At 41.8% G+C, this 9,466-nt stretch overlaps 2 protein-coding genes across 2 annotated transcripts; one reads left to right on the top strand and one right to left on the bottom strand.

Annotated features, from left to right (window-relative positions):
• Positions 1–457: 457 nt before the first annotated feature.
• On the top strand, positions 458–2,021 carry AK88_01456 (uncharacterized protein; the record flags this gene model as incomplete). The annotated part of the gene is made up of 4 exons (XM_012479091.1): positions 458–548; positions 721–848; positions 1,246–1,767; positions 1,908–2,021. The coding sequence occupies 4 exons, from the start codon at positions 458–460 to the stop codon at positions 2,019–2,021; spliced, it is 855 nt and encodes a 284-aa protein (XP_012334514.1).
• Positions 2,022–3,428: 1,407 nt separating this feature from the next.
• Positions 3,429–8,603, bottom strand: AK88_01455 (uncharacterized protein; the record flags this gene model as incomplete). The annotated part of the gene is made up of 4 exons (XM_012479090.1): positions 3,429–3,494; positions 3,653–7,742; positions 7,891–8,140; positions 8,306–8,603. The coding sequence occupies 4 exons, from the start codon at positions 8,601–8,603 to the stop codon at positions 3,429–3,431; spliced, it is 4,704 nt and encodes a 1,567-aa protein (XP_012334513.1).
• Between the last annotated feature and the right edge of the window lie 863 nt (positions 8,604–9,466).

Here is a 9,466-nt window from a genome sequence, read left to right as displayed (position 1 = left end):
TAACAAAAAAAAAAAAAAAAAAAAAAATAAAAAATTAGGAAAGTGCAATTTTTTTTTTTTTTTTTTTTGTAGAACTATAAAACACGACAATGTAAAAACTAACATTGATTTTTGCAAAATAACGGAGTACAGATATATATATGTATATGCTTGTACTTATGCGTGCAAGTACATGTGCATGTCATAGGTTTTGTCCGTGTGCGCATGAAGACACTTGTATGCGTGTGTACAGCTTGCAATGAAGGATTAACACATTTTCACCTAAAGACGACATCAAATGAGGACAGCCGCGCGCGAGTGATAATTCGCACAGGAGAGAAAAACACCAGCACACAGTTTGATGCGCCCTGTCTGTGAAGAGGCACATGCACATGTATTTTTGCTCACGTACATGTACCTCTGTGCAAGCAAATGCTTAAATGTACACATCTGGAAGAGAAAGCTATCCCCATAAAAAATGAGACCTAAATACATGCAGCCTTCGCAAGGACAAACAGAAAAAAAGAAAGGTGGTTCCATATTCATATTTATCGTCTTCTTCATACTAAGTAAGAACGCGCCAGCATGCAGGCGGCACTGTGTCGGTATAGCGGTGTAGCGGCGTTATATTGATCGCTTGTCGTCGCCCCGTTGTTGTGTGTACCCGTATCGCCTCCTCGATGTTATTTTATTTATTTATATTTTATTATTTTTTCCCCTATTTTTTTCCACCCTTTGCAGCCTTCATATACATAGGGTACACGGGAATCGTCCTGAGGTCTTGGTTCATCCCGTACAGGAGTGGCTCCTTCACAATAGCCGCCTTGTTCCACGTCTTTTTTTTTTTGTTTCTGCTAAGTTTTATAAAAGTAAAATTCTATAACAAGAGAGAGAGTCAGTTGGCGCGTTGAAACAGCCCATGTAGAGCGTGAGTGTGATTGTTCTATTGTGCGGTTAGGCGGCTGCGATAAGGCTTGCAGTTGTGTGTGTGTGCATTTTTTTTTTTTCTGAACTGTTCATAAAATTTTGAAGTTTTTCACCCTTTTCACCATTTTAATTTTTTTTTTTTTTTTTCTTCGATCTGTGTGTGCATGCATTTCGGCATCACAGCTAGTTGCCGCGTTTTTTTCTTCCCCCTTCCTACACACACATTTACATGTTGTTCGGCTTATCATTTCGTTGTTTTTCCTATTTCTTCCCAATACTTTTGTTTACTTTATGATTGCCCCCGCTTCCAATCATACTTATGCCTTCACCTCTGTGCAGTGCGCCTCGACGGACCCCGGGAAAGTCCCGCGCAACTGGGGCTTCTACATTGGCGACGACGTGAAGAGAAGGCGATATTGCAAAATCTGTAACGTGTGGAAACCCGACCGCACACACCACTGCTCAGCGTGTAACAGATGTGTACTGAACATGGACCACCACTGTCCATGGATTAACAACTGTGTGGGTTTTTTCAATCGAAGATTTTTTATACAGCTTTTATTTTATGGCTTAATTTGTCTATTCATAGTAGCAGTCCAGACGTTCCATTACATTTTCATTGACAATGCAAACGCATATATAGACGATGGTTTTCACGACAAGTCTTCCTTTGTGGCTCTGGAGTATACATATGCTTCTATTGTGTTATTCTTAACATTCGTTTTAATTTTCGCTTTAGTGCCGTTCACCAAATTTCATTTGAAATTGATTTCCAGAAATTCCACCACAATTGAAAATATGGATATATACAATCAGGACTACAACATGTACAATGTGGGATGCGAGGACAACGCCAAGCAGGTAGGTTTGCGCGCAGCGCGTTGTGTGCGTTTACTTCGCATTTATCGCGCACTTTTTGCGCCATTTTAGTTCACACTTGACGCTCGGGCCGACTCACCTACACGCCTTCCTCCCTCCGGCCCCCCTTTCCTCTTCTACAGGTGTTCGGAAACAACATATTGTGCTGGATGTGTCCCTTCCACTGCGTTGCGAATCGACCCGCAGGGGACGGAGTGCGCTGGAGAGTCAGTGTGGCACATGAGAATATGATATGAGGAAGGAAAGAAGCAGCAATGGTGGAAGTTGAGATGGAATCAGTAGAAGAAGTGGAAGAAGTAGAAGCAGAGGATCTGCGCGAGGAAGGGGGGGCAAGCCGATAAGACACTCGTGACCACACGAGCACACAAAAGATGCCCCCAACCCCCACCTCCACACACACACACACACACACACATATACATATATAAAAGCCTATACATTCACCCTTTTCAATTTAAATTCCGCTTAACCATGCACAAGAGGGACGACGTTTTAATGATGGAGAAGAGCGTTCATTTAACTTGAGCTGATAGCTCGGGAAATAATTTCCGGACCGTTTTGTGAAGTTTTTCCGTGCCTCTCTGTACATTTGTCCTTTTGCCCGTTTTCCGTTCCGCCGTCCGTTTAACGTCATGCCATCAGGGATGGCGTGTTGCAGCCGTCTGCGTCGTGCCGCTGCCTTGTGTCACTACGTTGTGTCGCTACGTTGTGTCGCTACGTTGTGTTGCTACGTTGTGTTGCTACGTTGTGTTGCTGCCTTGTATGTGTGTATTTTTTTTTTTTTAATTGTCCCCCGCTTTGCCCCTTTTTGTGCACGTGCCTTTCTCTTTCCCCACGCCGACCGAAATGTGCCTCATGTGCGTGATATGTGCATGTTTTTACTGGAGAAAAAGGCATTCCAATTTTTTTTTTTTTCAAGCCTGTTCTGAAGTCTGGAGGCGTTGTGTCCGTGCGGGTGTGCAGACTAGCATGTGCGTCATGCTGCGCTGTGTCGTGCACCTGTGCCCCCGCGGAGGAGACCCCCTACACACACCCGTCGCATCCCTCCTTTTCCCCACGTGCAAATAGTGCTTCATATTTAAAATATGAGAAGTCTATTTTTACGTGACGCGGTTTTGGAATTTTTTTTTTTTTTTTTTTTTTTTTTTTGTAAAATTAAATTTTCACCATATGTGCTTTTCTCTATATAGGTGACAGTTTTTAGGATATAAGATTTTAAATTCATATGTTCGTTGTCTGTTCGGTTGGTCTTTTTTTTTTTTTTTTCTCCTTTTTTTGTCCGCTTTGTTTGTTTTTTCCGTGTGTTTGTCAGGGATGCATTAGAAGAAGAAAAGAAAAAAAAAAAAAAAAAAAAAAACTCGTTAAAAATTTTTTAATTAAAAAAAAAAAAAAAAAAAAAAAAAAAAAAAAAAAAAACTCGTTAAAAATTTCTTAATTAAAAAAAAAAAAAAAGAACAAGAAATGCACACGGGAGTCTACAGAAGAAAGCTCACTGCACGTGACAAATGTTTCGCTCCTCACAAGGGACACGAAAAAATAGAAAGAACATGGGGGAGGGGCGAATTAATGAACATTGAAAGAGCCCAAGATGGGGACAAATCTGGTTAGTGGGGGGTTGTTCCTCCCACAGGGTTGACTTTGATTCACTTCCGGATGAAAAACAGTCCGCAGTAGAAGCAGGTGAATCCCTTTGAGAACTTTTCCAGGCACTGCAGGGAGGGGAGGGGAAAAAAAAAAGGGAGGTCAATGAGGGGGGTGCACACAAGTGTCTCTCTACGTGTTGCTACGTGTTGCTGCGTGCTTGTACGAGCTTGTAAACGTTTGTACGTGTGTGTACGCGTCCGTACGTGGGCATGGTGGGGCTTACCTTCTCCGAGTAAGTGGCGTCACACAACTCGCAGTGGTACTTGTAGGTACAGTGAATGAGCAGGTAGTAGCACACGTGCACGTACCGCTGGCACACCTTGCACGACCGCGTGAAAAAGTTAAAGGCATGCTTACAGTGGGGACAATGCCCCAAAAAATTAGCATTTGTGCAGGAGCCAGAAGAATTTAAACAAACGTCACGATTCACTTGTCTCATCAGTCGATCTAACTGTTCCTTCTTGGTCTGTTCTGTTGAATTACCATTTGGGTTTTCCATCTGCAGAAAAGTTTCCAAGTTGTGATTCGTTTCTTTTCTGGTAAATTCGATTCGCTTCATGTTATCATCAATGATGTAGTAACTCCTTTTTTTTTTTTCATAATTGGTGAGGTATGTGTACAAATCGTTTTTCATGGACCCTTTTTTGTTTTTACTTTCTACATCTGTGCCTACATCGACTGTGACGAGGTGACCTTCGTTTGTGGGTTCAATCGGGAGTTCTTCCTCGGGCAGGTTGGTGGGTTCTCCGCTGGGCGCTGCGTCTACATGGGACAGTGCGCCGTCGAGCGGTTCACCCACATCGAGGCCGCATATGGCCTTCACCTCCTGCTGCTGCGGTCCATGCTCATGCTGCTGGTTCTCCTCGACGGCGGAGAAGTCCGTGCCCCTTTTCAAGAACCCATTAAACTTTACACTGGAGCAGAAGATGTTGAAATTGCTAGTCGTGTAGATGTAGTAGCCCCACTCTGGTGAAAAAGATTCCACACACTGCTCAAAGTTCAAATCGTAATTATTAATCATGGCGTACTTGTTGCTCTTGTAACAGGTGGAGTACATTAAAAAGGAGTTCTTGCAGAGGGCATAAACTTTTGCAACAAGCGGGTGGTTTCGTTCTTTGGGGTACATGAGGAAGAGAAAGTTACACATGGATTCTACACAACTCAGACAACCCCTTAGAAAAAGGTACAAGATGAATTTGATTAAAATTTTTCTTAACAGGGTATAACTTGTTACAATTCGGCACAGGACAGACTGCAGAGCTAAAATGAGAGAAGAATTTTCAATGTACTTGTACTTTTTATATTCCTTCATCAAAATAAACAGTTTACATATAATTATATTTCTCACGTTTGCCTTTAAAATATTTTTTAACTCGTCCATGGTGATATATGCATTGTCCACATTCAAATACAAATCAGAATACTGGTATGGGTTTTCATCTGCTTGGGATGTGTTCATCGAGGGAGGAGTGGAGGAGGAGTTTCCATTCACCCCTTTCCTTTTCAATACACAATAACTGCTAACAAAATTTTTAATGTACTCTCCATTTTTTATACAAACCTTTAGCCCCTTTTTGAATTTTTTCTCGTGAATATACCTTCGGCTACTCTTCAACATGGACTTCATAATCTTTATTTTGTATTTGATGTAGGCCACGTTGAGGGGGGTTCTACAAATTGCTGCTGTTGGCATGACTTGCTTTTCACACGACAGGTACTTTTTATTTCTGAATTCCTTAAGCTCTTCATTTATTCCTTTTTTGTGAAACCTCGTTAAGAGAAATAATTCATAGGGGGTCAGTGGACATATAAATTGGTAAAAATATTTTCCTGTTTTTATTGCTTGGTTAATTTTATTTTCACCTTCATTTGATTGTTCTTCGCTCAGAAGGAGGCTCGAGATGCTTTTCTTTTCGTTTTCTCCTTCCTCAAGTAACAAGTCTGTGTCGTTCGAAGGGACCATTCGCAGCTCTTCCGGTGGTGTTAGTAGTGGAGGGCGGGTAGGGTCGTTACTACCGAGCATGGCACCACCATCACCACCACGCCCACTGCTGCTTTTCATAAAGGTGAAGTCGCTGATGTCAGACTTTTTCTCCTCCTGCTCGATGCGTTCTTTGGGGTGATGATCCCCTTCCCCTGTGTGCCAGTACGCATTTCTGTTTGCGCCCATTTGTTCAGTTAGCTCGTCACTGCTGCTGGATCTGCTTCCGTCCTCCTGCTCCTGCTCCTCCTCCCCCCCCTCTGCGAAGACGTGGCTTCCGTCCTGATATTGCAAATTCACAATGGAGTGACTTCTGTCGGAGGTGTGCGATTCTTCCCTAACCGAATTGGAGTTACTCATTGCACCCGTTGCACCCCTTCCCATCATTTTCTTTTCATACGCCCATGTGTCGTGAGGAAAGCTTTCTCCATTCTCGTTGTCTCCAATCTGCTCTCCACCATAAGCGTACTTCTTTATATAATATTCATTCAATAACTGATTATCCTTAATGTAACAATTTAAATTTTTTTCCACAATGGATTGCTCCTTGACCTTTTTTAACTCCTCTTTTATTTCTTCATGTACTTTATTTTTTTGTCGGTCCTCTTTTACCTTTTGTAATGCAACATACTTTTCCCTAATGCACCCTGAATCAACTTCCTCCTTTTCTTTACTTGCATTTAATTTAAAATTTGAAAATAATTTTTCCTTGTCTTTTTTGTTCAGATCCAACTTGTGCCCCAGTTTATCTACCATTATGGTCATAAATTCTTTTTCAAATTTATCCTTTAGTTCGTTCAGCAGTATGTTCACATCTGCTTCCTCTTTATAATCGCTAGCTTCTCCCGGTTCATTTCCATTTTTCCCCATCACATTACTGTTCAGGTACTTTTTCGTAGGGCTCTTTCCTCCATTTTGGGCATTTTTCTTATCAACAGAATGGGTATGTTTTTTTTTTCCTGATGGAGTTTCTTCTCCTTCTAAGGAGGGTTTGTTCACCTGTCCTGTTTGATCCTCCTCGTCACTTTCTTCTGGTGCATCTAACTTGTTAGCATTCAATTGGGCTTCCTTCTCCTTCTCCTCCTCCTCCCTCTTCTCCGCACTGTCATCAGAGAAGTTAAAATAAAATGCAGAATAGTCCTTCCCCCCTGTTGTGTTTAACTGAGCAGATTTATTTGAATGGGACTTGTCTTTGTTTTCCTTGTTCATATCACTTTTTTTTTTTTTTGCAAATATGTCCTCACTGGTGGGGGCATTCCCCTTTTGGGTGTTTTTCTTGTCCAGGTTGAAAAAAAAATCGTCCTTTGCACAATCGTTCTGCTCTTCTTCCGATTCGAATTTGAAGAAGTCCTCCTGTGAGGTGTGCCCACTGCGCGGGCGCAGCGAGGGGGTGCTGGCACCATTCGCATTGCTAACATCTTTGCCGTGGGCGCTTCTCCCATCGCTGCCCCCCTTCATCTCGTCGCTAAATCTGTGGAACTTCTCCCTCATCTTCTCAATCTCGTTGTTGAATTCATTCCACCTGTTCTTTATGTCGTCCCCTTCTCCTGCGGCGCCTTTCCCCCGGACCCCACTAGACAAGGCGGCATATTCACCTCCTCCGTCATCGCTGCTCAGTTTGCCCCATTGGTTATCACTCTTTCCCTTCCCGGCATGCTTCTTTGTGCTGTTTGCATCTTCCTCATCTCGTAGGCTACTTCGGCCACCGCGACCGCTATGTTGCTTGAATCCATTTAGTGCCTCCTCCTGCTGCTCTGCCCTGCCGGTTGTAGATTTATCACTGGTACCATCAAGCCAAGCACAGTCTAACACCGCTTTGCTTTCTTTAACTACCAAATCGGCTGACCTACTTAAAGCAAACAACCTTATTTCAGTTACGAGGAAGGATATAAATTCGCTATTCCCTTTATGACTCTTGTTACTCTTAGAAGATCTCCTCTTTTCGCTCTTCGTTTCTCTTGTGAAAATATTTTCCTCTTCCTCCATGTCATCACTCCCATCCGAGTCTCCAAACTCAGTGTACGGTTTGGCCCCCAGGTAAAGAGGCAAGGTCAATGGAGTGTCAATAAAAAAGTTAGTAGGATAAAACACACTGCTATAAAAAATGGCGTACTTATTTTTACACGTACGTAAAAAGTAATTACTCTCTCCAGTTAGAATCACATAAATGAGGTCTATGGTTAGGTTAAAGATAATAGAAACGTGGGTCCAATAGTAGTCATTTATTTTTTTTGTTTTTAAATGTGCCAGTGGAAAAGAATCAAATCGGAATTTCTCATTCTTAAAATCGATAAGGAAATAACATTCTTCATTTTCTATCACTAGATGTACACTCCATTGGTACTTTTCTTCTTTCCCTTTTTGTATTAAACAAATGTATATATTTTTTTTTTTTTTTTTTTTTTTTTTTTTTTTTTTTTTTTTTTTTTGTTTTCTCCTCTTCTTCCATAATAAGTTTGTCTTCTTTTATTCCAATCCACATTTCGAAGGTAAATCCTTCATTGTTTTCGTTGCATAATTTTTTTGAAATTTCTTTTTTTATTTTTATGGCTCTTTCATTGGTGCAGTAGTTTCCTCCTAGGAGTTCTAAACAGTTGTCTGACTCCACTTTGAGGTAGCACTTTGATTTTCCACTTAGCTTCAGACAGTAGTTTGCCTTGGCCTTTTCTCCCCTCTTGTTTTCCAGGTCGACTAACTCCTTGTTTTTGAGCTTGAACATCCACGGGGAGTCTGCAAGTGGGGGGGGTTCCACGAGTTTAGCGGCGACATGAAGGGGGACAACATGAATAAGCTCACATAAAAAGGCGTACCGACTCATACAAACGAACAAACACGCACGCACGTACACGCGTACACACGCATGCACTACGTGGACGCCTCAGGAAGGCTTCATACCTGCACCTTCTTCCCGGTGGTTGCGGATAGACGCAGGCCTGTGGCACCCGGAAGAATCCTCCAAAGTGGTATGCTTCCCCTCTGTGCAGCGGTAATAAGCCACCAACCCCAAGGGATTTTTACAAAACTGCGTCCTTACATGGCTGCTGCTGAATTCTACCTCCGATTCGTTCCTCTCAATCGTGTGGTCGCCATCCACGTGGTCATTTTGATTGTCCGTGTCCTCATTGCTGATGGACGATGGCGATTTTTTGAAGTACCCTTGGAAGGAAAATTTTTTTTTTTTTTTTTTATCCATTTGTGCGTTATATTGAAATGGGTGATCACGTTCCCCTTTAGCTCTACACTAATTGTGTATCGGTACGTTCTTTATATGTTGCCTCTTCTCCGTGTGCTTTCACCGTTATGAGTCATATATATATGTGTGTCCTTTTGTCACGAAAGCGAAAGCTATTTTTTTTGGTCGCCCCCCTTCTTTACAATGCGAAACTCCTACAACACAATGAAGATGAGAAGCGACCGTTTCGAGGAAATGTTTAAGACGTTTGATTAAAATTGTTTTACTTCTTGCGGGTACTCAAAAGTGGGGAAGACCATAATACCATCCTCAGCATATGTCAGTGGTAATTTGCTGTTTTTTTTTTTTTTTTTTTTCCCCTCGCTTTAAACCTGTTTATATCACGTTGTTTAATATTATATGTGACTCCCTTTTTCGTTTTTGCTGCGTGGGCAGACATATCGTGGGCATCGCGCCAATCAGTAGCGGCGAGGGTTTGTTTGATCGGAAAAGGGAGAGAACAACATCCCACGGGCGGGAGGGGGTTAATTAAGCATTGAATTATTTATATTTTTTTCTCACGTTTGTGTTTGTTGCTGCTTCCCCTGGTCGACTCCTTTGCAGAAAATCCCCCGGACATGCTCCTTCAAGTTGCACTGTTCAAGGGGGAAAAACGGTAAAATGGAAAACGGTACAACGGAAAATGATAAAGCGGAAAATGGGAAAGAAAAAAATGGTAAAACATGAAAAAAAAGGCCAACGCTCAGCAACATGCGTAACAACCACGCTCGGAAAAATCAAAAAAAAAAAAAAAAAAAAAAAAAAAAAAAAAAATGTACATATGTTACGGAAAAAAAAAAAAAAAAAAAAAGGCAAAATGTGAA

This window comes from Plasmodium fragile (genome assembly GCF_000956335.1).
Source record: "Plasmodium fragile strain nilgiri unplaced genomic scaffold supercont1.12, whole genome shotgun sequence".
NCBI classification, from domain to species: domain Eukaryota; phylum Apicomplexa; class Aconoidasida; order Haemosporida; family Plasmodiidae; genus Plasmodium; species Plasmodium fragile.
The sequence above is the reverse complement of the archived record's forward strand: the minus strand, read 5'-3'. Positions and strand labels throughout refer to the sequence as shown.